This window comes from Salvelinus fontinalis, chromosome 34 (assembly GCF_029448725.1).
Source record: "Salvelinus fontinalis isolate EN_2023a chromosome 34, ASM2944872v1, whole genome shotgun sequence".
Taxonomy (NCBI): Eukaryota; Metazoa; Chordata; class Actinopteri; order Salmoniformes; family Salmonidae; genus Salvelinus; species Salvelinus fontinalis.
The window spans coordinates 27,626,953-27,654,452 of NC_074698.1; the positions used below are offsets into that span (position 1 = coordinate 27,626,953).

Here is a 27,500-nt window from a genome sequence, read left to right on the forward strand (position 1 = left end):
CTGTATGGACCTCGCTTTGTGCATGGGGGCATTGTCATGCTGAACAGGAAAGGGCCTTCCCCAAACTGTTGCCAAAAAGTTGGGAGCACAGAATCGTCTAGAATGTAATTCCCTTTACTGGAACTAAGGGGCCTGTAGCCCGAACGATGAAAAACAGCCCCAGACCATTATTCCTCACCCACCAAACTTTTACACTGCTCCAGATTTCAATCGACCAAGCTTTACACCACTGCAGCCGACGCTTGGCATTGCACATGGTGATCTTAGGCTTGTGTGCTGCTGCTGCTGGGCCATGGAAACCCATTTCAGGAAGCTCCCGACGAAGGGTTCTTGTGTTGATGTTGCTTCCAGAGGCAGTTTGGAACTCGGTAGTGAGTGTTGCAACTGAGGACAGACCATTTTTCGAGGTGGTGAGGGTGTTTTACGTTGAGCATAGCCTGTGAAACTAGTGAGGTTTTTTGGCATAGCAATCAAAAGGAAGGGTTAGGGCTTATTATTGATTCACAAAAATATGTATGATTTACCCTCCCCCGAACTCTTTTAAGAGGGACACGGGGCAGTTTACCTTTTCTGACCTTGTTGCAGTGTGTGTGTCCAATCGCATATGTGTGTGTGTGTGTGTGTGTGTGTGTGTGTGTGTGTGTGTGTGTGTGTGTGTGTGTGTGTGTGTGTGTCTGTGTGTCTGTGTGTCTGTGTGTCTGTGTGTCTGTGTGTGTCTGTGCGTGCATGCCTGCGTGGGTGGGTGTGTGTGTGTGTGTAGACATGCCTCCTGTGTGGGGTTATTATCTGGCTGAGTAAACACACAGGGCCTCTCCTCCTCCTCCTCCTCCTCCTCCTCCTCCTCCTCCTCCTCCTCCTCAGCTCTATTCCCCTCTAACTCTCGTTTTCTTTTCCCCCCATGTACCTCCTTTTACGGCCCCAACAAGGCCCGTATTCAAACACTGACCTCTCTCTTCAAACTTCTTTTCTTCCCTCTCTTTTCTCCTCCCTCCTTTGAGGAGGAAGAGAGGGAGGGAGGGAGGGAGGCAGGAGTGTTTTTGTCTGTCTTTGAATTTGGCGATAGCCACGAAACTGGGTACAATCCCTTGATGTTGGTTGGGGTTAAAGGGGGAGAGAACAACATGCTCTCTAGTGGCAGACACACAGGCAGACACACACACACACACACACACACACACACACACACACACACACACACACACACACACACACACACTCTGTCTCTCTCTCTCTTTCTTACCCAGACACACACACATACACACTCTCTCTTTCTTACACAGACACACACACACACACTCTCTCTCTCTCTCTCTCTCTCTTTTACCCAGACACACACCCAATGACCAGTGTGGCCCCCAGTGAAGAGGGTTAGTTAAGTGGGGTGAAGGCTCTGCAGAGTGTGAAATGTTGATACTGTGAGGAGACTGACAGAGACTGAGGTTCACATTACCACTGTGTTAGCTGTTAGTTACTTCAACATCTTCTAGAGGATCTATATCTATATCATCACTATGGCCTGGTGATACAACAGTCTAGAGCAGGGCTGTCTAACTCATTCCATGGAGAGCCTACTGTCTGCCGGTTTTAGTTTATTTCTTTAATTAAGACCTAGACAACCAGGTGAGGGGACTTCTTTAGTAATTAGTGAGCTTAACTCATCAATCAAGTACAAGGGAGGAGCGAAAACCTGCAGACTCTCGGTCCTCTGTGGAATGAGTTTGACATGTGGTCTAGAGAGAGAGAGACACATCTAGACAGCGTTGCTCTAGAGCACACAAAAACAATACCTACCTCGGCCTAAACATCAGCACCACATGTAACTTCCACAAAGCTGTGAACTATCTGAGAGACAAGGCAAGAAGGGCCTTCTATGCCATCAAAAGGAACATAAAATTTGACATACCAATTCGGGTCTGGCTAAAAAATACTTGAATCAGTTATAGAACCCATTGCCCTTCATGGTTGTAAGGTCTGGAGGTCTGATCACCAACCAAGAATTCACAAAATGGGACAAACACCAAATATCTTCCATGTACAACTTAAAACACCAAATAATGCATACAGAGCAGAATTAGACCAATACCCACTAATTATCAAATCCAGAAAAGAGCGGTTCAATTCTACAACCACCTAAATGGAAGCGATTTCCAAACAAAGCCATCACCTACAGAGAGATGAACCTGGAGAAGAGTCCCCTATGCAAGCTGGTCCTGGGACTGTTCACAAACACAAACAGACCCCACAGAGCCCCAGGACAGCAACACAATTAGACCCAACCAAATCATGAGAAAACAAAAAGACTTTACACATTGGAAAGAATTAACAGAAAAACAGAGCAAACTAGAATGCTATTTGGCCCTAAACAGAGAGTACACCGTGGCAGGATACCTGACCCCTGTGACTGACCCAAACTTAAGGAAATCTTTGACTATGTACAGACTCAGTGAGCATAGCCTTGCTATTGAGAAAGGCAGACATGGCTCTCAAGAGAAGACAGGCTATGTGCACACTGCCCTCAAAATGAGGTGGAAACTGAGCTGCACAGATCCACAAGTATAGGTCAACAAGTGAAGAACCAACATTATTGTAAATACAACCCATATTTATGTTTATTTATTTTCCATTTTGTACTTTCACTATTTGCACATCGTTACAACACTGTATGTATATATACATAATATGACATTTGAAATGTCTTTATTCTTTTGGAACTTTTGTGAGTGTAATGTTTACTGTTCATTTTTATTATTTATTTCACTTCTGTTTATTATCTACTTCACTTGCTTTGGCAATGTTAACATGTGTTTGCCATGCCAATAACGCACACACACAACAAGCTCTCACAGGCCCACTGCAGCAGAATCAGACGCTTGTCCGTAACCGTCAAATTTCAAAGGTTAAGTTTTGCCATTCATTCGGAACGGTTAAGTTTTGAGATAGGGATGGAGCCGCAGCTCACCCACTCAACTCACATAACCCTTAACTTGAAACCTATGAACTGGATAATAATATTGGTGTTGGAGTTAAATGTAGTAAATGTGGTTGTCATTGATGGTTCACTATACTATATATGGCTGAATGTTGCGGTAATGTATTCAGCGCTTCTCCAAGTATAAGACCTTTTTATAGCCAAGACCTGAAAATACCCTCACCTTCTAGAAATATCCACTCTGTTGAATCACTCCTTCAGAGCCCTGTGTAGCCTACTACTGAAATGCTACTGTACTGCTACACAGTATACAGACCCTGATGTGGTCATACAGTATGAATGGTAGCTGTTAGTCCTGTCTCTTTACTTGGAAAATGGGGGAGAGGAGGGAGGATGAGGGAGGGGGGGGGGGATGGAGAGGAGGGAGATGGGAGAGGAGGAGGAGGGGGGAGAGGAGGGAGGGAGGAGAGGAGTAGGAACGGGTGGGAGAGGAGAGGAGGAGGAAGAGGGGTGGGGGAGAGGAGGAGGAGATGGGAGGGAGGTAATGTCTCTTGCTGAGTGAGTGGATTAGTGTGAGGTAGGAAGGAGGGGAGCTGCCCCAATTACATATGAGTGTTTAAACAGGAGCCATTATCTACTGTGGCCAGTGCAGCGGGGGACGCTCACACACACACACACACACACACACACACACTTATTCCCCAACACTGCTGCATAGGGACCAGTAGAAATCAGCACTGCCAGTGCCTTCCAATTTCCCCTCTGTCAATAAGCCAATTGGATATTTCCTATACTGAAGTGTAGTCACCTACATTCTAACACTCAGCACCAATCATACTGGACACACAGTCTCCTCCCACAAAGTGTATTAAAGAGGTCATCTAATAGTCAGATCTTTGTGTGATGAAACCTCAACCATTGACTGACTACAGTACACACTAACTCAATTATACATGGAGTGCCTGTCTCTCAACATAGAAATGTTTGTGTGTGTGTGTGTGTGTGCACGTGTGTGTGCGCGTGTGTGCGTGCGTGCGAGTGCACGTGTATATGTTCGTATGGCCCAATATTAGTGTTTGTCTCTGTTGTTGACCCTCTTGTCCCCCTGCAGAGTCTCTGGACAAGTGGGAGCGTCTGACTGTAGCTGATTCTCTGGAGCCGGTCCAGTTTGAGGACGGGGAGAAGATCGTGGTACAGGGAGACCCTGGAGATGACTTCTTCATCATCACAGAGGTACAGGAGTGTGTGTGTTTGTGTGTACGCATGTCTTTTTCCGGTCGTCACTAGCTTCCACAGCCACAAAGTCATCAATATGGCTATACTTCACCTATTTCTACAATGTATCTTCTTAAAATTAGATTTGAACCCTAACCTTAACCACACTGCTAACCTTATGCCTAACCTTCACATAAAAATAAAAATATAATTTCTGTAGCCAATTTTGACTTTGTGGCAGTAGAATCTGACTTTGTGGCTGTAGAATCTGACTTTGTGGCTGTGGAATCTGACTTTGTGGCTGTAGAATCTGACTTTGTGGCTGTGGAATCTGACTTTGTGGCTGTGGAATCTGACTTTGTGGCTGTGGAATCTGACTTTGTGGCTGTGGAATCTGACTTTGTGGCTGTAGAATCTGACTTTGTGGCTGTGGAATCTGACTTTGTGGCTGTTAGATCTGACTTTGTGGCTGTAGATTCTGACTTTGTGGCTGTGGAATCTGACTTTGTGGCTGTGGAATCTGACTTTGTGGCTGTAGAATCTGACTTTGTGGCTGTGGAATCTGACTTTGTGGCTGTGGAATCTGACTTTGTGGCTGTAGAATCTGACTTTGTGGCTGTGGAATCTGACTTTGTGGCTGTTAGATCTGACTTTGTGGCTGTAGATTCTGACTTTGTGGCTGTGGAATCTGACTTTGTGGCTGTGGAATCTGACTTTGTGGCTGTAGAATCTGACTTTGTGGCTGTGGAATCTGACTTTGTGGCTGTGGAATCTGACTTTGTGGCTGTAGAATCTGACTTTGTGGCTGTGGAATCTGACTTTGTGGCTGTTAGATCTGACTTTGTGGCTGTAGATTCTGACTTTGTGGCTGTGGAATCTGACTTTGTGGCTGTGGAATCTGACTTTGTGGCTGTGGAATCTGACTTTGTGGCTGTGGAATCTGACTTTGTGTTTGTGGAATCTGACTTTGTGGCTGTGGAACCTGACTTTGTGGCTGTAGAATCTGACTTTGTGTCTGTGGAATCTGACGTTGTGGCTGTGGAATCTGACTTTGTGGCTGTGTCAGTGTTTATGATGTGTCAGCGTGTGTGTGTGATGTGTCACTGTGTCAGTGTGTGTGATGTGTCACTGTGTCAGTGTGTGTGATGTGTCACTGTGTCAGTGTGTGTGATGTGTCAGTGTGTGATGTGTCAATGTGTCAGTGTGTGTGATGTGTCACTTTGTCAGTGTGTGTGATGTGTCACTGTGTGATGTGTCACTGTGTCAGTGTGTGTGATGTGTCAGTGTGTGTGATGTGTCACTTTGTCAGTGTGTGATGTATCACTGTGTCAGTGTGATGTGCTCTTTGTATATCTGTGGTTACGTGTGTATCAACGTCTATGATAGAAGTCCAGTGTCTTGTTGCTGTATATCAATACTTCCTCTTGCCTGAGGTCGATGACAACTGTGGGCCCAGGTCAAATACGTGTCATCAGCTGGGGACCCTGGCAGGGCAATGTATGTGTCATTATCCCGAGACATAGACGGCACTTAGTTTGAGATCAGAACTGATTACATCCTTATTGGCTCCAGGAAACAGACGAAGTGGCGTTGTGAGGTGTGTGTGTTTGTGTGAGGTGTGTGTGTTTGTGTGAGGTGTGTGTATTTGTGTGAGGTGTGTGTGTTTGTGTGCGTGGTGCATGCATGTGTTCTGAGGGAGAGTGAATGAGTGGGGGGTTTGGGAGAAGGGGGCTGGTCACACTGCTAGCTTTGTGGTTGTGTGGAGCAGGGCCCCTTAGAGCAGGGCCCCCCAACTGACAGCCAGTCAGTCAGCCTAACACACTTTTGATTAACTCCATTGTTTACAAGGGGTTCCACCAGGGTCAAGCCAAGAGGGCCAGTGTGTGTGAGGGGTTTAATCTGTTGTTTTCACCTCCTGTTTCTCATCCTTTCACAACCCTCACCTCCTGTTTCTCATCCTTTCACAACCCTCACCTCCTGTTTCTCATCCTTTCACAACCCTCACCTCCTGTTTCTCATCCTTTCACAACCCTCACCTCCTGTTTCTCATCCTTTCACAACCCTCGCCTCCTGTTTCTCATCCTTTCACAACCCTCACCTCCTGTTTCTCATCCTTTCACAACCCTCACGTCCTGTTTCTCATCCTTTCACAACCCTCACCTCCTGTTTCTCATCCTTTCACAACCCTCACCTCCTGTTTCTCATCCTTTCACAACCCTCACCTCCTGTTTCTCATCCTTTCACAACCCTCACCTCCTGTTTCTCATCCTTTCACAACCCTCAGCTCCTGTTTCTCATCCTTTCACAACCCTCACCTCCTGTTTCTCATCCTTTCACAACCCTCACCTCCTGTTTCTCATCCTTTCACAACCCTCACCTCCTGTTTCTCATCCTTTCACAACCCTCACCTCCTGTTTCTCATCCTTTCACAACCCTCACCTCCTGTTTCTCATCCTTTCACAACCCTCAGCTCCTGTTTCTCATCCTTTCACAACCCTCACCTCCTGTTTCTCATCCTTTCACAACCCTCACCTCCTGTTTCTCATCCTTTCACAACCCTCACCTCCTGTTTCTCATCCTTTCACAACCCTCAGCTCCTGTTTCTCATCCTTTCACAACCCTCACCTCCTGTTTCTCATCCTTTCACAACCTTCACCTCCTGTTTAAACTTGGCTTGCTCTCATTCCTTTCCTCTCTCCCTCTCTCCTTCTCATCTCTCTTTCCCCCTCTCTCTCCCTCTCTTTCTCTCTCTACCTCTTAGTCTCTCTCTCTACCTCTCTCTTCCTTACGCTCTCCCTCTCTACCCCTCCAAACCTCTCTCGCCATCTCTACCCTTCTCACTCTACCTCCTCTCTCTCTCTTTTACCCCATATTCCCCCTTCCCCTCTCTCTTTCTCTCTCAGTCCTAACAATAGCCCCAGTGATTGGTAGCTAGCTAGCATGGAGCTCTTTGAGCCAAGCCCCAGTAAGGCGCAGCTGAGACTGGAGGACTGGAGGGGTATTATCAGGCTGCTGAGTGAAGTATCCCTCCTTTTGGCTCTCTCTCCATCTCCACCTGCCCCAATGAGCCTGCAGCACTGGAGCCACAGCCCTCCCTCTCTACCTCCTTCCTTCCCTCACTTTCTACATTCCTCTCCCATCTCTAGTCTGGAAAGCAACTGCATTGACTGTTCTGTCCTCTCCCTGTTTCTAGATTGACTGTGCTGTCCTCTCCCTGTTTCTAGATCGACTGTGCTGTCCTCTCCTCTTTCTAGATCAACTGTGCTGTCCTCTCCTCGTTTCTAGATCGACTGTGCTGTCCTCTCCTCTTTCTAGATCAACTGTTCTGTCCTCTCCTCGTTTCTAGATCGACTGTGCTGTCCTCTCCTCTTTCTAGATCAACTGTTCTGTCCTCTCCTCGTTTCTAGATCGACTGTGCTGTCCTCTCCTTGTTTCTAGATCAACTGTGCTGTCCTCTCCCTGTTTCTAGATCGACTGTGCTGTCCTCTCCTCGTTTCTAGATCAACTGTGCTGTCCTCTCCCTGTTTCTAGATCGACTGTGCTGTCCTCTCCTTGTTTCTAGATCGACTGTGCTGTCCTCTCCTCTTTCTAGATCAACTGTGCTGTCCTCTCCTCGTTTCTAGATCGACTGTGCTGTCCTCTCCTCGTTTCTAGATTGACTGTTCTGTCCTCTCCTCGTTTCTAGATCGACTGTGCTGTCCTCTCCTTGTTTCTAGATCGACTGTTCTGTCCTCTCCTTGTTTCTAGATTGACTGTGCTGTCCTCTCCCTGTTTCTAGATCGACTGTGCTGTCCTCTTCTTGTTTCTAGATCAACTGTTCTGTCCTCTCTCTGTTTCTAGATCAACTGTTCTGTCCTCTCCTCGTTTCTAGATCGACTGTTCTGTCCTCTCCTCGTTTCTAGATCGACTGTGCTGTCCTCTCCCTGTTTCTAGATTGCCTGTTCCATCCCCCTCATAGTTTCTAGATTCCATTACAGGTCAGGTGATGTGAGAGAGAGAAGAGAGACAGGTCACATACTACAGAGTCCACACTTCCAGTTGTAGGCTAAGGACCTGACCATAGGCATAGTAGAGACAGGCTGGAGAGGAGATACATACATATAGAGCAGAAAGCACAGAGAGAGATGAACCAAAAAGGAAAGAGACTGTTTTTGCAGAGAGAGAGAGAGAGAGAGAGAGAGCTTGTCTGACTCTGGACTTCCCCTCCAGCGGGCCCTCAGCCCAGTCAGTCCATTCCTCTGTCCCCCTGGGTATTCTCTGGTCCCTGTGTGTCTCTGACAGATCAGGACCCCACTGAGAACATGGCCCTTTTTAAACGGGAACAGGCATCTGGTGTCATTTCTAAAGCCCCAGGAAAAGAATAGAGGAAATTTCCCATTGAAAGCCGAAAAAAAAACTGTATTTCTCACTGGTTTAATTTCAGAGGGACATCCAGGCCTCCTGTCTTTTATATCATCTGTCTGAGTCACTCGTTCATTCCTTTCTCATGGGTGACAGCATGGGTATCCCATGTCAGGGTGTCCGCGGGTCCTTAAAGAGTCTTAAAAAGTATTCAATTCATTTATCTGATTTAAAGGCCTTAATAAGTCTTAAAATGTCTTAAATTAAGTTTGAAAAGGTATCAGTTAGATTATTAAAAAATTGTGAACATTTTAAATTTCGGTTTCAATATTTATTTATTTACTTTAAATGCGTTATGCACTATGTGGGTTGTAATGCTGTAACAACACAGAATAAAACAATTAATAGAAGTCCAATGAAGGTAGTGACTGCCCATTACTGCTTTATAACCACCATTTATTCACATTACTTTAAAATATTCAGTTGTGTATATTACATTTGTTTATTTGATGACTTGATTATTTCATTCCAAGTCATCATCTCATCTCTATGGAGCTGCTGTCAATGCTGACTGTCAACAATCACTATCTCAGTAGTTGTCACGCCCTGACCATAGAGAGCCCTCGTGGTTCTCTATGGTGTTTTAGGTCAGGGCGTGACTAGGGGGTGTTCTAGTCTTTAATTTCCATGTTGGTGTGAGTATGGTTCCCAATTGGAGGCAACTGATGATCGTTGCCTCTAATTGGGGATCATACTTAGTGTGCTCCTTTTCCCACCTGCGTTGTGGAATATTGTTTTGTCTAGTGCTATATGTGCTACGAACTGCACGTTTGTTTATTTATTTGTTTGAAGTTTCACCTCAATAATATGTGGAACACTACGCACGCTGCACCTTGGTCCACTTATTTATTAAACGACGGACGTGACAGAAGTCCAAAGTAAAATACTTCAAAGTAAATAAGGCATAGGTTATGACTGCTGAATACCAACTATCAATCACTCATGTATTTTCAAGTAGCGATACTAGATACTAGGCTTCCTGTCTCTAACCACTAGGCTACCTGTCTCTAACCACTAGGCTTCCTGTCTCTAACCACTAGGCTCCCTGCCTCTAACCACTAGGCTACCTGTCTCTAACCACTAGGCTACCTGCCTCTAACCACTAGGCTCCCTGACCCCTAACAACTATTCTACCTGTCTCTAACCACTAGGCTACCTGTCTCTAACCACTAGGCTACCTGCCTCTAACCACTAGGATACCTGTCTCTAACCACTAGGCTCCCTGTCTCTAACCACTAGGCTACCTGTCTCTAACCACTAGGCTACCTGTCTCTAACCACTAGGCTACCTGCCTCTAACCACTAGGCTACCTGTCTCTAACCACTAGGCTACCTGCCTCTAACCACTAGGCTACCTGTCTCTAACCACTAGGCTACCTGCCTCTAACCACTAGGCTACCTGTCTCTAACCACTAGGATACCTGTCTCTAACCACTAGGCTACCTGTCTCTAACCACTAGGCTACCTGTCTCTAACCACTAGGCTACCTGTCTCTAACCACTAGGCTACCTGTCTCTAACCACTAGGCTACCTGTCTCTAACCACTAGGCTACCTGCCTCTAACCACTAGGCTCCCTGCCTCTAACCACTAGGCTACCTGTCTCTAACCACTAGGCTACCTGTCTCTAACCACTAGGCTACCTGTCTCTAACCACTGTCGCTACACAGAGAAACTGCGGGTCAATGTGCACATTGAGCAAACAGAAAAAAAACTATCTGAAATGGAATTTAAATAATTGAACCAATGTCAGTCAGGGACATTTTGGTTATTTTCTCAGAACTAGTAATTGAGATGATGCTCCAGCAGAATGGAGCAGTGAAGACATCAAGTAGTCTATATAGGCCTGTACTGTTAGATCAATTCCATGGCTATCTAGCAGTAAATATCATATTTACAGTTGGCAATCTAGCTAATGTGTTTTGAGTTCCCACTTCCTCAGGTGCTAAATGATGTAGCATAGGCATAGCACACAACAAAACATAGAAGGCAAATTAATCTCTAAAGAGCCAAACACATTATTATGGATTTTGACATGGTGCAAATCATAATATCCATAATGCATTTCCTGAATATATCAGATGAAATAGCTAACTTGTTTCATGTCTTACTTGGCACTGGAAAAAGACAGTGTAGAGGACGCCTGCTTAGCTACCTTGCTTCAAAGTATAGCCATTTGATACCTGATTCACTGAATGAAGGACTTATTTGATTAGACTATTTGGTTGTAGGCTAATGTCCTGATGTCATAGCATAACAGCTCCAGGAGAGCTACTGGGTGTGGAGACGTTTGTTCCAGCCCTACTCTAACATCCATACCACTGTGAAAGAATGCCTTCAAGTAAAATACACAGCACTGTTACTGTATAAAACACATGTGGTCAACTCTCCATCTGAAGAGCTAGGTCACTGGGTGTGCAGGCATTTCATCCAGCCCTGCTCCAGCACACCTGAGTCAGCTTAACAAGGTTCTGTTGTTGCCTGTTGAGCAGCTGATTGGTATGGTATTGAGCATCATGATTACAGAGTTTGTGATCTAGCTATTGATTGGGGTTGGGGTTGTCTTTTTATTTTATTTTTATTTCATCTTTATTTAACCAGGTAGGCTAGTTGAGAACAAGTTCTCATTTACAACTGCGACCTGGCCAAGATAAAACAAAGCAGTTCGACACATACAACAACACAGAGTTACACATGGAAGAAACAAACATGCAGTCAATAATACAGTAGAAAAATCTATATACAGAATGTACAAATGAGGTAGGATAAGAGACGTAAGGCAATAAATAGGCCATGGTGGCAAAGTAATTACAATATAGCAATTAAACACTGGTATGGTAGGATGTGCAGAAGATGAATCTGCAAGTCGAGATACTCGGGTGCAAAGGAGCAAGATAACTAAATAAATACAGTATGGGGATGAGGTAGATTGGAAGGGCTATTTACAGATGAGCATGTGCAGTTCATATGGGAATCCCATGCTTCAGCCATCAATAGCCTAGCCACTATGCTACTACAACGGTAAGGCTATAGGATTAGACTTATTGATAAAATAGCACACCTGCCTAATATGAGCTAGGCTATAGCCTTTGGTGAAAGAGCCAACCCTAAAAATACTACTTTTTACCAACATGGGCTCATTTCTGGAGAAGAATATTGGCAGGTGTGTGGTGCTCGCAGACCTCAAAATTGGTATTAAATTGAATTCCAATTGGCATTAAAAAGTCTTAAATACCTGATACCTGCATGTTTCACAATCAATATCTTTCTGTATTACAGTACTGTTCTGTATATTTATCCCGACCTCCTTCTTTTTTGATCTCTCTCTCTCTCTCTCTCTCTCTCTCTCTGGAGTCGTCAGTATCTCTATATATTTTATATTTATCCATCAATATCTTCTTCTCTCTCTCTCTCTCTCTCTCTCTCTCTCCCTCTCCCTCTCTTGCTCCCTCCCTGGAGGCTGGCTCTCCTGACCCTGTGTGAAACTCAGCAGAGCCACATTCCACCAGACAACCGCCCTGCTCTGGGAAAGTCAGACCCAGCCACACAGAGAGAGAGAGAGGGGGGGGGTAGAGGGAGAGGAAAGGAAAGGAGGGATGAGCTAAGGAGCAAGAGGGAGAGATGGAAGGCAGAGGAGAGGCTGAGGAGTTGGGGGGTATACCACATCATATCTTGACGTTGTTGTTGCAACCTATCATTTGTCATACTTTCATCTCATCCCTTAGTTTTTTCTCACCGATGCTTAGGTAAGCCCTGACAACTATCCCTTCTTCATTTGAAAAAGTCCTCTCATCCTTCTCTCTCTCTCCCCCTCTTTCTCTACCTCCTTTCCTCTCTTTCTCTCTCTCTCTCTCTCGCTCTTCCTCCCTTTCCCTTCTTCTCTTTCTCTCTCTTTCTGTGGTCTCTCTCTCTGCCAAAAGACAAACCCATAATCACTAATTATATGGTGTGTATGAGGGATTAAAAAAACATGTGGAATAAAGACATCACTTTCTTTTCACGCACCCCAGAGGAGAAGAGAGAGGGAATAGGGCCTTAATGAAAAGTGGCGTGTTTACATTTCTTCTCACACTGTAAATACACAGACTGTCAGGCGGTTGCCGTGAAGAAGACTACGCCTCACAAAAGGATAGGAGGGGTGTAGATGCCTCTCACTCTTCAGGGGTGTATCCTCATATCCTATTAGCTATAAAATTAGCCGCTACACATTAACAAAAAATATATAATTTAATACGGGATCTGTCAGCCGAATTGATTTTTTATTAAATGGATACTTCAGGATTTTGGCTATGAAGCCCTTTATCTACTTCTCCAGAGTCAGATGAACTTATATAATGTTTATGTTTCTGCGTGCAGTATGAAGGAAGTTGCTAACTAGCGTTAGCGCAATGATTGGAAGTCTATGGTAACTGCTAGCATGCTAGTAGATACCATAGACTTCCAGTCATTGCACTAATGCTTGTTAGCATAGTGTACCACAGTATGAGTCATAATACCCATAAAACCTAGCGGTCAAAGAGGGAAATGGTTCCAATCGTTTTTTCCACCATTCCCATAGGGGTTTTTAGAGACACTTAAAATAAGGTCTGTTTCATGTAGGCTTACTCTGGCGTGACATTTTGATTACCTTGTAAATCTTTCCCAGACAAGGTGACTTATCAATATATTCGCCTTTATAAACTCCTAATAAATGAAATGCTAATTAGCTGCTAATGTGGCTATCATAAAGAACTACAAATGCCATGATGATCTGGACGAGACTGCCAAATCGAGGCAAAGGTAAAAATCTCTTGATTAACTATCTAATGTTAGCTAATAATAGTAATAAATAAGCTTACACGAAACACAGCCCTTATTTTAAGTGTTTCTAAAATCCCCCATGAATAGAAAAATGATTGGAACCATTTCCCTGTTTGACCGCTAGGTTTTATGGGTATTATGACACCTCCACTGTGGGCTGGCAAACTACCTCTAACTTCCTTCATACTGGATTCAGAGGCGTAAACTGGTATCCATGAGTTCATCTGACTCTGGGGAAGTAGATAAAGCACCTCATTGCCAAAATCATGAAGTAACCCTTTAACAAAAGGTAAACAAATAAGTTTGCTTTACAGAACCTTTTTTTGTTGGAGTTTTACAGCAAATTTCCTGCAATTTGACACAGTTTGCCATTATGTCATGTTAATATGATCTGAATAGGAGTGACTAACAAAATCAATGTTGTCCCCCTGGAGGTCAGGTAATTCGGCCATGATTACTACAAGTTTAGATAGCTGACTAGACTAACTAGACTAATTTACCAATCTAATAAAGGTAGACTCAGAGAAATGACATTGCCACGAGCAGCACTGCAGATATTGAGATGAGCGAGATGCAAGACACACACAGTATCTGCACATTTGCACTGATTCGCTTCACACTGTTCACAGTCTTCCTTTATCTTCCTTCCTCATAGCAGCAGCAGCTACCATCATGTCATATGGTTATTTGTCTTCCTTCCTCATAGCAGCAGCAGCAGCTACCATCATGTCATATGGTTATTTGTCTTCCTTCCTCATAGCAGCAGCAGCAGCTACCATCATATCATATGGTTATTTGTTTTCCTTCCTCATAGCAGCAGCAGCAGCTACCATCATATCATATGGTTATTTGTTTTCCTTCCTCATAGCAGCAGCAGCAGCTACCATCATATCATATGGTTATTTGTTTTCCTTCCTCATAGCAGCAGCAGCAGCTACCATCATATCATATGGTTATTTGTCTTCCTTCCTCATAGCAGCAGCAGCAGCTACCATCATATCATATGGTTATTTGTCTTCCTTCCTCATAGCAGCAGCAGCTACCATCATATCATATGGTTATTTGTTTTCCTTCCTCATAGCAGCAGCAGCAGCTACCATCATATCATATGGTTATTTGTCTTCCTTCCTCATAGCAGCAGCAGCTACCATCATATCATATGGTTATTTGTCTTCCTTCCTCATAGCAGCAGCAGCAGCTACCATCATATCATATGGTTATTTGTTTTCCTTCCTCATAGCAGCAGCAGCAGCTACCATCATATCATATGGTTATTTGTCTTCCTTCCTCATAGCAGCAGCAGCTACCATCATATCATATGGTTATTTGTCTTCCTTCCTCATAGCAGCAGCAGCAGCTACCATCATATCATATGGTTATTTGTCTTCCTTCCTCATAGCAGCAGCAGCAGCTACCATCATATCATATGGTTATTTGTCTTCCTTCCTCATAGCAGCAGCAGCAGCTACCATCATATCATATGGTTATTTGTTTTCCTTCCTCATAGCAGCAGCAGCAGCTACCATCATATCATATGGTTATTTGTCTTCCTTCCTCATAGCAGCAGCAGCTACCATCATATCATATGGTTATTTGTTTTCCTTCCTCATAGCAGCAGCAGCAGCTACCATCATATCATATGGTTATTTGTCTTCCTTCCTCATAGCAGCAGCAGCTACCATCATATCATATGGTTATTTGTCTTCCTTCCTCATAGCAGCAGCAGCAGCTACCATCATATCATATGGTTATTTGTTTTCCTTCCTCATAGCAGCAGCAGCAGCTACCATCATATCATATGGTTATTTGTCTTCCTTCCTCATAGCAGCAGCAGCTACCATCATATCATATGGTTATTTGTCTTCCTTCCTCATAGCAGCAGCAGCAGCTACCATCATATCATATGGTTATTTGTCTTCCTTCCTCATAGCAGCAGCAGCAGCTACCATCATATCATATGGTTATTTGTCTTCCTTCCTCATAGCAGCAGCAGCTACCATCATATCATATGGTTATTTGTCTTCCTTCCTCATAGCAGCAGCAGCAGCTACCATCATATCATATGGTTATTTGTCTTCCTTCCTCATAGCAGCAGCAGCTACCATCATATCATATGGTTATTTGTCTTCCTTCCTCATAGCAGCAGCAGCTACCATCATATCATATGGTTATTTGTCTTCCTTCCTCATAGCAGCAGCAGCTACCATCATATCATATGGTTATTTGTCTTCCTTCCTCATAGCAGCAGCAGCTACCATCATATCATATGGTTATTTGTCTTCCTTCCTCATAGCAGCAGCAGCTACCATCATATCATATGGTTATTTGTTTTCCTTCCTCATAGCAGCAGCAGCTACCATCATATCATATGGTTATTTGTCTTCCTTCCTCATAGCAGCAGCAGCAGCTACCATCATGTCATATGGTTATTTGTCTTCCTTCCTCATAGCAGCAGCAGCAGCTACCATCATATCATATGGTTATTTGTCTTCCTTCCTCATAGCAGCAGCAGCAGCTACCATCATATCATATGGTTATTTGTCTTCCTTCCTCATAGCAGCAGCAGCAGCTACCATCATATCATATGGTTATTTGTCTTCCTTCCTCATAGCAGCAGCAGCTACCATCATATCATATGGTTATTTGTCTTCCTTCCTCATAGCAGCAGCAGCAGCTACCATCATATCATTGCTCCTGAGGGTATTACACTGTCAGCAATAAGACAGTTCATGTCGGGATAGGCTCTTTGTTGTCTACCACTGGCTATGTCCCCTAAAGTGCTCTGTAAGTCACCTGACTGTGTGTGTGTGTGTGTGTGTGAGATTTTCTGTGTGGGGTTTGTTTCTTTGGTCACAGACTGACATACACACACAGTGCTATCTGCCCAGTGATCTCTCCTGGAGGTTTAGTATTTAGCAGAGTGATGGATGTTGTCTGCCTGTCATTAGGTGGGCCTGCTCTCTCTCTCTCTCTCTCTGTCTCTGTCTCTGTCTCTTTCTCTTTTTGTCTCTCGCTCTCTCTCCTCTCTCTCCCCTCTCTGTCTCTCTCTCTCCCTCTATTGCTACCCCCTCCCCTTCCCTTCCAACTCTCCCTCCCCTCCCTCCCTCTACTCATCCTCTCCTCTTCCTGTTGGCCAGGGGTACAGTAAATGAGGATATCCCTGTGTTTATTGAAGACATACTGTACTGTATCTAGAGAGCTCAGCTCATGGTTAATACTGTACTGTATCTAGAGAGCTCAGCTCATGGTTAATACTGTACTGTATCTAGAGAGCTCAGCTCATGGTTAATACTGTACTGTATCTAGAGAGCTCAGCTCATGGTTAATACTGTACTGTATCTAGAATGCTCAGCTCATGGTTAATACTGTACTGTATCTAGAGAGCTAAGCTCATGGTTAATACTGTACTGTATCTAGAGAACTCAGCTCATGGTTAATACTGTACTGTATCTAGGGAGCTCAGCTCATGGTTAATACTGTACTGTATCTAGAGAGCTCAGCTCATGGTTAATACTGTACTGTATCTAGGGAGCTCAACTCATGGCTAATACTGTACTGTATCTAGAATGCTCAGCTCATGGTTAATACTACTGTATCTAGAGAGCTCAGCTCATGGTTAATACTGTACTGTATCTAGAGAGCTCAGCTCATGGTTAATACTGTACTGTATCTAGAGAGCTCAGCTCATGGTTAATACTGTACTGTATCTAGAGAACTCAGCTCATGGTTAATACTGTACTGTATCTAGGGAGCTCAGCTCATGGTTAATACTGTACTGTATCTAGAGAGCTCAGCTCATGGTTAATACTGTACTGTATCTAGAGAGCTCAGCTCATGGTTAATACTACTGTATCTAGAGAGCTCAGCTCATGGTTAATACTGTACTGTATCTAGAGAGCTCAGCTCATGGTTAATACTGTACTGTATCTAGAGAGCTCAGCTCATGGCTAATACTGTACTGTATCTAGAATGCTCAGCTCATGGTTAATACTGTACTGTATCTAGAGAGCTCAGCTCATGGTTAATACTGTACGGTATCTAGGGAGCTCAACTCATGGCTAATACTGTACTGTATCTAGAATGCTCAGCTCATGGTTAATACTACTGTATCTAGAGAGCTCAGCTCATGGTTAATACTGTATTGTATCTAGAGAGCTCAGCTCATGGTTAATACTGTACTGTATCTAGATAGCTCAGCTCATGGTTAATACTGTACTGTATCTAGAGAGCTCAACTCATGGTTAATACTGTACTGTATCTAGAGAGCTCAGCTCATGGTTAATACTGTACTGTATCTAGAGAGCTCAGCTCATGGTTAATACTGTACTGTATCTAGAGAGCTCAGCTCATGGTTAATACTGTACTGTGCTCAGCTCATGGTTAATACTGTACTGTATCTAGAGAGCTCAGCTCATGGTTAATACTGTACTGTATCTAGAGAGCTAAGCTCATGGTTAATACTGTACTGTATCTAGAGAGCTCAGCTCATGGTTAATACTGTACTGTATCTAGAGAGCTCAGCTCATGGTTAATACTGTACTCTATCTAGGGAGCCCAGCTCATGGTTAATACTGTACGGTATCTAGGGAGCTCAGCTCATGGTTAATACTACTGTATCTAGAGAGCTCAGCTCATGGTTAATACTACTGTATCTAGAGAGCTCAGCTCATGGTTAATACTGTACTGTATCTAGAGAGCTCAGCTCATGGTTAATACTGTACTGTATCTAGGGAACTCAGCTCATGGTTAATACTGTACTGTATCTGGAGAACTCAGCTCATGGGGTGCTATATATGAGATAGTGATCTCCGGGGCACCCTGGATGGGCCTGTTCAGCAGTATGTAAAACCTTTTCTTGTTCTTTTCAGTTTGTCTCTGTGTACAGACTCTCTCACTCTCTCTCAAAGAACTCTCTTACAGTTTGACTCTGCGTACAGACTCTCTCTCACTCTCTCTCACTCTCTTACAGTTTGTCTCTGTGTAGAGACTCTCTCACTCTCTAGAACTCTCTTACAGTTTGTCTCTGTTTACAGACTCTCTCTCTCTCACTCTTACAGTTTGTCTCTGTGTACAGACTCTCTCTCACTCTCTAGAACTCTCTTACAGTTTGTCTCTGTGTACAGACTCTCTCTCACTCTCTTACAGTTTGTCTCTGTGTAGAGACTCTCTCTCACTCTCTAGAACTCTCTTACAGTTTGTCTCTGTGTACAGACTCTCTCTCACTCTCTTACAGTTTGTCTCTGTGTAGAGACTCTCTCTCACTCTCTAGAACTCTCTTACAGTTTGTCTCTGTGTACAGACTCTCTCTCACTCTCTCTCACTCTCTTACAGTTTGTCTCTGTGTACAGACTCTTTCTCACTCTCTAGAACTATCTTACAGTTTGATCTCCTTTAGCATTTGGGATCTTAATCCTCTACTGCCCCCCTCTATTCTCTTCCTCCTCCCTCTTCTTCTCATCCTTATCCTCTCAACTTATCCTCCTCTCCTCCTCTTGGCTCCGTCAGGCTGGCACCCCATGTGTCTGAGACGGCAGGAGGGAAGAGGAGGGGAAGAAGGGTGGGAATAGAGGGGTCCTTCTGGCCTTGGGCCCGTCGCTGTTGGCATCCACTTAATCTGGATAGTAAAACAAGGACAATTCTGCCAAGTTTGGACATTTTGCCGGTCCCCACAAGGAAAAATGCTATTTTAGGGTTAGGGTTAGAATTAAATCAAATCAAATGTATTTATATAGACCTTCTTACATCAGCTGATATCTCAAAGTGCTGTACAGAAACCCAGCCTAAAACCCCAAACAGCAAGCAATGCAGGTGTAGAAGCACGATGGCAAGGAAAAACTCCCTAGAAAGGCCAAAACCTAGGAAGAAACCTAGAGAGGAACCAGGCTATAAGGGGTAGCCAGTCCTCTTCTGGCTGTGCCGGGTGGAGATTATAACAGAACATGGCCAAGATGTTCAAATGTTCATAAATGACCAGCATGGTCAAATAATAATGATCACAGTAGTTGTCGAGGGTGCAGCAAGTCAGACCCTCCAACTAACCTCCAATTAAGGATAGGGTTAGGGGTTATGGTTAGGTTTAGGGTTAGGGTTAGATTTAAGGATAGGGTTATGGTTAGGTTTAGGGTTAGGGTTAGATTTAAGGATAGGGTTAGGGGTTATGGTTAGGTTAAAGGTTAAGGTTAGGGTTAGATTTAAGGATAGGGTTAGGGGTTATGGTTAGTTTAAGTTTAGGGTTAGGGAAAATAGGATTTGGGATGGGAATCAATGACTAGGTCCCCACGAGGATAGAAGAACATAACATGTGTTGGTGAATGAGAGTCAGTGTGTGAATGTGTGTGTTGGTGTCCGCCACTACTCTCCTATGCTCTTAGGCTCAGGCCTCTGCCTTTCCCACAGAACATGTAGGTCTGTCTGTCTGTCTGTCTGTCTGTCTGTCTGTCTGTCTGTCTGTCTGTCTGTCTGTCTGTCTGTCTCTCTCTGAGCCCCAGCTTAGCTTCAGAGCACCACAGCCACATGTTGGCCCAATAGGGTCACCCATATACAGGGAACCCCCTACCACACTACCGCGCTACCACACTACCACACTACCAGACTACCACACTACCAGACTACCACACTACCACACAACCAGACTACCACACTACCACACTACCAGACTACCAGACTACCAGACTACCAGACTACCACACTACCAGACTACCACACTACCAGACTACCACACTACCAGACTACCACACTACCACACTACCAGACTACCACACTGCCACACTACCAGACTACCGCGCTACCACACTACCACACTACCATACTACCACACTACCAGACTACCAGACTACCAGACTGCCAGACTGCCACACTACCAGACTACCACACTACCAGACTACCAGACTACCACACTACCACACTACCACACTGCCACACTACCACACTACCAGACTACCAGACTACCGCACTACCGCACTACCGCACTGCCACACTACCACACTGCCACACTACCAGACTACCAGACTACCACACTACCAGACTACCACACTACCACACTACCACACTACCACACTACCGCACTACCAGACTACCACACTACCAGACTACCACACTACCAGACTACCACACTACCACACTGCCACACTACCACACTACCACACTACCACACTACCACACTGCCACACTACCACACTACCACACTACCAGACTACGACACTACCAGACTACCACACTACCAGACTACCGCACTACCGCACTACCAGACTACCACACTACCACACTACCGCACTACCGCACTACCGCACTACCAGACTACCACACTACCAGACTACCGCACTACCGCACTACCGCACTGCCACACTACCACACTGCCACACTACCACACTACCAGACTACCAGACTACCACACTACCAGACTACCACACTACCACACTACCGCACTACCAGACTACCGCACTACCAGACTACCACACTACCAGACTACCACACTGCCACACTACCACACTGCCACACTACCACACTACCACACTACCACACTGCCACACTACCACACTACCACACTACCACACTACCAGACTACGACACTACCAGACTACCACACTACCAGACTACCGCACTACCGCACTACCAGACTACCACACTACCAGACTACCGCACTACCGCACTACCACACTACCACACTACCAGACTACTACACTGTCAGACTACCACACTACCACACTACCAGACTACCACACTACCAGACTACCACACTACCACCCTGCCACACTACCGCACTACCAGACTACCGCACTACCAGACTACCACACTACCAGACTACCACACTGCCACACTGTACGTGTGTTTTTGTTGGTTCAGTTGTGATCCCAGTGTAGGTCGACCACAGCTCAGAAGTCCATTGGACTCTATACACATTTGTCTTTGTTAATAACACACACAGACACAAACATTCAGGCAAGCAGGCACATGTGCATACACACACCCTCATATACACACACACACACACACACACACACAGTACACACATACACACACACATACACAATACACACACACAATACACACACACACACACACACTCATTCACACACACAATACACACATGCATACATACACACTCATATACCATATTCTCCATATTCTCACAAGCACACCTTTGTATTAGTGCTAAATGGTTTGGTCTGATGGGATCTCTCATTGAGACTCATTATATTCCTATGGGGTATTATTAGTTCTTATTAGAAGTGTGAGCCAAGGAAAAGTTGAGCAGAGCAGAGAGCTAAGGATTAGACTTAGAGAGAGGTTCTGGCACTATCAGGTCCGTTTAAACTTAAACATGGCTGAAGACATGGGCTGTGTCCCAAAGTACACCCCATTCTCTTCATACAGCACCACTTTTCAACTCATGGGCCATGATCAAAAGGAGTGCACTTTGGGATGAAGCCATGCAGTTCCTACAGTCACTTACTGCTAGCTGGTAAATCCCTTCAGGGTGCACGGACTACCCAGAACTACCCTGGAAATCATTCAACAACAAACATGAAACGGAGTGTGATGCAGTCTGACTAACTCAGGCTAATTCAGCCCTAGCCTGGTTCCCAGATATGCGTGTGCTTTTAGTCAACGACTAAATCAACTATCGTTGCTATTCCATACATGTATTTACTGTTGCTCAGTTTATTTTCTTCCCTTATGGAAATGTGTCTGGCATCAAACAAGCAGGCATTACATGCCTCTCCAGTGGCAGTGGACTAGAGGTCTTCTCAGGTCTCAGGTATTCAGGTTGGGGTGGAACAGTCAAGACCTCTACAGTGGACTAGAGGTCTTCTCGGGTATTCAGGTTGGGGTGGGCCAGTCAAGACCTCTACAGTGGACTAGAGGTCTTCTCAGGTATTCAGGCTGGGGTGGACCAGTCAAGACCTCTACAGTGGACTAGAGGTCTTCTCAGGTCTCAGGTATTCAGGTTGGGGTGGACCAGTCAAGACCTCTACAGTGGACTAGAGGTCTTCTCAGGTCTCAGGTATTCAGGTTGGGGTGGACCAGTCAAGACCTCTACAGTGGACTAGAGGTCTTCTCAGGTCGCAGGTATTCAGGTTGGGGTGGACCAGTCAAGACCTCTACTGTGGACTAGAGGTCTTCTCAGGTCTCAGGTATTCAGGTTGGGGTGGACCAGTCAAGACCTCTACAGTGGACTAGAGGTCTTCTCGGGTCTCAGGTATTCAGGTTGGGGTGGACCAGTCAAGACCTCTACAGTGGACTAGAGGTCTTTTCAGGTATTCAGGTTGGGGTGGACCAGTCAAGACCTCTACAGTGGACTAGAGGTATGCTCGGGTCTCAGGTATTCAGGTTGGGGTGGACCAGTCAAGACCTCTACAGTGGACTAGAGGTATGCTCGGGTCTCAGGTATTCAGGTTGGGGTGGACCAGTCAAGACCTCTAAGGTGGACTAGAGGTCTTCTCGGGTCTCAGGTATTCAGGTTGGGGTGGACCAGTCAAGACCTCTACACTGGACTAGAGGTCTTCTCAGGTATTCAGGTTGGGGTGGACCAGTCAAGACCTCTACAGTGGACTACAGGTCTTCTCGGGTCTCAGGTATTCAGGTTGGGGTGGACCCGTGAAGACCTCTACAGTGGACTATGACGATACCCCACAATGTAAATGTTAATTCAGGACATTAAACACACAGACACCTACTGTAATATTCATGCCCTTATAGGAACTTGAACTTGAGGAAGTACAGACTAATGCCCTGTCACACACAGAATGCAGTTGTGAAGCCACACATACAGTACATTCCCTCTTATCAACATGTACAGTTGAAGTCGGAAGTTTACATACACTGAGGTTGGAGTCATTAAAACTTTGTGAATAGGGAATTTTTACAAGGATTAAATGTCAGGAATTGTGAAAAACTGAGTTTAAATGTATTTGGCTATGGTGTATGTAAACTTCTGACTTTAACTGTATGTGCATGCAAATATAGCTATAGTTGAAATCAGAAGTTTACATACACCTTAGCCAAATACATTTAAACTCAGTTTTTCAAAATTCCTGACATTTAATCCTAGTAAAAATTCCCTGTTTTAGGTCAATTAGGATTACCACTTTATTTTAAGAATGTGAAATGTCAGAAAAATAGTAGAGAGAATGATTTATTTCAGCTTTTATATCTTTCATCACATTCCCAGTGGGTCAGAAGTTTACATACACTCAATTAGTATTTGGTAACATTGCCTTTAAATTGTTTAACTTGGGTCAAACGTTTCGGGTAGCATTCCACAAGCTTCCCACAATAAGTTGGGTGAATTTTGGCCCTTTCCTCCTGACAGCTGGTGTACCTGACTCAGGTTTGTAGGCCTCCTTGCTCGCACACACTTTTTCAGTTCTGGGCACACATTTTCTATAGGATTGAGGTCAGGGCTTTGTGATGGCCACTCCAACACCTTGACTTTGTTGTCCTTAAGCCATTTTGCCACAACTTTGGAAGTATGCTTGGGGTCATTGTCCATTTGGAAGACCCATTTGCGACCAAGCTTTAACTTCCTGACTGATGTCTTGAGATGTTGCTTCAATATATCCACATAATTTTCCTCCTTCATGATGCCATTTATTTTGTGAAGTGCACCAGTCACTCCTGCAGCAAAGCACCCCCACAACATGATGCTGCCACCCCTGTGCTTCACAGTTGGGATGGTGTTCTTCGGGTTTGCAAGCATCCCCCTTTTTCCTCCAAACATAACGATGGTCATTATGAGAAAACAGTTCTATTTTTGTTTCATCAGACCAGAGGACATTTCTCCAAAAAGTACGATCTTTGTCCCCATGTGCAGTTGCAAACCGTAGTCTGGCTTTTTTATGGCGGTTTTAGAGCAGTGGCTTCTTCCTTGCTAAGCAGCCTTTCAGGTTATGTCGATATAGGACTTGTTTTACTGTGGATATAGATACTTTTGTACCTGTTTCCTCCAGCATCTTCACAAGGTCCTTTGCTGTTGTTCTGGGATTGATTTGCACTTTTCGCACTGAAGTACATTCATCTCTAGGAGACAGAACGCGTCTCCTTCCTGAGCGGTATGATGGCTGCGTGGCCCCATGGTGTTTATACTTGCATACTATTGTTTGTATAGATGAACGTGGTACCTTCAGGTGTTTGGAAATTGCTCCCAAGGATGAACCAGACTTGTGGATGTCTACAATTTTTTTTTCTGAGGTCTTGGCTGATTTCTTTTGATTTTCCCATGATGTCAAGCAAAGAGGCACTGAGTGTGAAGGTAGGCCTTGAAATACATCCACAGGTACACCTCCAATTGACTCAAATGATGTCAATTAGCCTATCAGAAGCTTCTAAAGCCATGACATAATTTTCTGGAATTTTCCAAGCTGTTTAAAGGCACAGTCAACTTAGTGTATGTAAACTTCTGACCCACTGGAAATGTGATACAGTGAAATAATCTGTCTGTAAACAATTGTTTGAAAAATCGCATGTGTCATGCACAAAGTAGATGACCTAACCGACTTGCCAAAACTATAGTCTGTTAACAAGTAATTTGTGGAGTGGTTGAAAAACGAGTTTTAATGACTCCAACCTAAGTGTACGTAAACTTCCGACTTACATTTACATTTACATTTAAGTCATTTAGCAGACGCTCTTATCCAGAGCGACTTACAAATTGGTGCATTCACCTTATGACATCCAGTGGAACAGCCACTTTACAATAGTGCATCTAAACTTCAACTGTACATACACATGTACACACATGGCAATATGCATACTCAGTGTATATTTAGTAGGCCTCTTCTTATATATGACCTTAGCAAGCACGCACTCGCTCATACACAGTTGCACATAAACACATACACACATACACACACACACACACACACACACACACACCGTTTGTCAACAGCTGCGAGAGTTGATGTTAACCTTTCTTTGGGCTGCTGTACGGATTGCTTGATAAATCATTCAACTATTTTTTCTCTATTGTGCTATTTGGGAGTGACGCCCGGCACACACACACACACACACACACACACACACACACACACACACTTGCCTCTGGTCGGTCACAGAGTTCAGTCAGGCTGTCCAGCAGACATCAGCTGTTTGTGGAGGACTCCTCGCCTTGTTTTCCAGGGTGTCTGTCTGTCTGTCTGTCTGTCTGTCTGTGTGTGTGTGTGTGTGTGTGTGTGTGTGTGTGTGTGTGTGTGTGTGTGTGTGTGTGTGTGTGTGTGTGTGTGTGTGTGTGTGTGTGTGTGTGTGTGTGTGATTGCGTGCGTGCGTGCGACATGCGTCTTTGTGTGCATGTAATTGCTCTGTCTTGGGTTGTGTGCCAGCAGCTTGGGACTGCAGTGATGGAAAGCTCTTGGATAGTGTGTGTTTGCTTGCCTGTGTGTGTGTGCTTCGGTGCGTGCATTCATTTGTGTGGTGTGCACACGTTTCCATGCTCTCAGTAATGACTGTGAGAGTAAATGAATGGGGATGTAAAGGGGATTGTAGACTCAGACCAGTGGAATCAGCAACAACAGCACCACTGGTTTAGTTTAGGAACACTTCTCTCTCCAGGAGTCAGGGAAATTAACATCAACCAAGTCTAAGTATGTTTCTCTGTCTGACTTTGTGTGTGTGTGTCTGTCTGTACAATCTATCTTCTGTCTCTCTTTCTGTCTGTCTGTCTGTCTATGTTTATTTTTCTTTCTAATGCTTTGTTCAGTTGTCAGTTGGTCTGTCTCTCTGGCCAGTTGTCAGTTGGTCCGTCTCTCTGGTCAGTTGTCAGTTGGTCTGTCTCTCTGGCCAGTTGTCAGTTGGTCCGTCTCTCTGGCCAGTTGTCAGTTGGTCTGTCTCTGGTGACTTGTCACTTGGTCTGTCACTGGTCAGTTGTCAGTTGGTCTGTCTCTCTGGTCAGTTGGTATGTCTCTCTGGTCAGTTGTCAGTTGGGGTGTCTCTGGCCAGTTGTCAGTTGGTCTGTCTCTCTGGCCAGTTGTCAGTTGGTCTGTCACTCTGGTCAATTGTCAGTTGGTCTGTCTCTCTGGACAGTTGTCAGTTGGTCTGTCTCTCTGGTCAGTTGGTATGTCTCTCTGGCCAGTTGTCAGTTGGTCTGTCTCTCTGGTAGGTTGTCAGTTGGTTTGTCTCTCTGGTCAGTTGGCCTGTCTCTCTGGTCAGTTGTCAGTTGGTTTGTCTCTCTGGTCAGTTGGCCTTTCTCTCTGGTCAGTTGTCAGTTGGTCTGTCTCTGGCCAGTTGTCAGTTGGTCTGTCTCTCTGGCCAGTTGTCAGTTGGTCTGTCACTCTGTTCAATTGTCAGTTGGTCTGTCTCTCTGGTCAGTTGCCAGTTGGTCTGTCTCTCTGGTCAGTTGGTCTGTCTCTCTGGTCAGTTGGTCTGTCTCTCTGGTCATTTGTCTGTCTCTCTGGTCAGTTGGTCTGTCTCTCTAGTGAGTTGGTATGTCTCTCTGGTCAGTTGTCAGTTGGTCTGTCTCTGGTCAGTTGTCAGTTGGTCTGTCTCTCTGGTCAGTTGGCCTGTCTCTCTGGTCAGTTGTCAGTTGGTCTGTCTCTCTGGTCAGTTGGCCTGTCTCTCTGGTCAGTTGTCAGTTGGTCTGTCTCTCTGGTCAGTTGTCAGTTGGTCCGTCACTCTGGTCAGTTGTCAGTTGGTCTGTCTCTCTGGTCAGTTGTCAGTTGGTCTGTCTTTCTGGTCAGTTGTCAGTTGGTCCGTCACTCTGGTCAGTTGTCAGTTGGTCTCTCTCTCTGGTCAGTTGTCAGTTGGTATGTCTCTCTGGTCAGTTGTCAGTTGGTATGTCTCTCTGGTCAGTTGTCAGTTGGTCTGTCTCTCTGGTGAGTTGGTATGTCTCTCTGGTCAGTTGTCAGTTGGTCTGTCTCTCTGGTGAGTTGGTATGTCTCTCTGGTCAGTTGTCAGTTGGTCTGTCTCTGGTCAGTTGTCACTTTGTCTGTCTCTCTGGTCAGTTGGCCTGTCTCTCTGGTCAGTTGTCAGTTGGTCTGTCTCTGGCCAGTTGTCAGTTGGTCTGTCTCTCTGGCTAGTTGTCAGTTGGTCTGTCACTCTGGTCAGTTGTCAGTTGGTCTGTCTCTCTGGTCAGTTGGCCTGTCTCTCTGGTCAGTTGTCAGTTGGTCTGTCTCTCTGGTCAGTTGTCAGTTGGTATGTCTCTCTGGTCAGTTGGTCTGTCTCTCTG

At 44.9% G+C, this 27,500-nt stretch overlaps 1 protein-coding gene across 3 annotated transcripts in view; it reads left to right on the plus strand.

Moving 5' to 3' along the window:
- prkar1b (protein kinase, cAMP-dependent, regulatory, type I, beta) overlaps positions 1–27,500 on the plus strand; it is a 196,918-nt gene that overhangs the window by 161,374 nt on the left and 8,044 nt on the right. For all 3 annotated transcript variants that reach the window (XM_055898373.1, XM_055898372.1, XM_055898374.1), the window contains one exon: positions 4,041–4,162. In XM_055898373.1, coding sequence (XP_055754348.1) covers positions 4,041–4,162 — 122 coding nt within the window. The remainder of the gene's footprint in view (positions 1–4,040; positions 4,163–27,500) is intronic.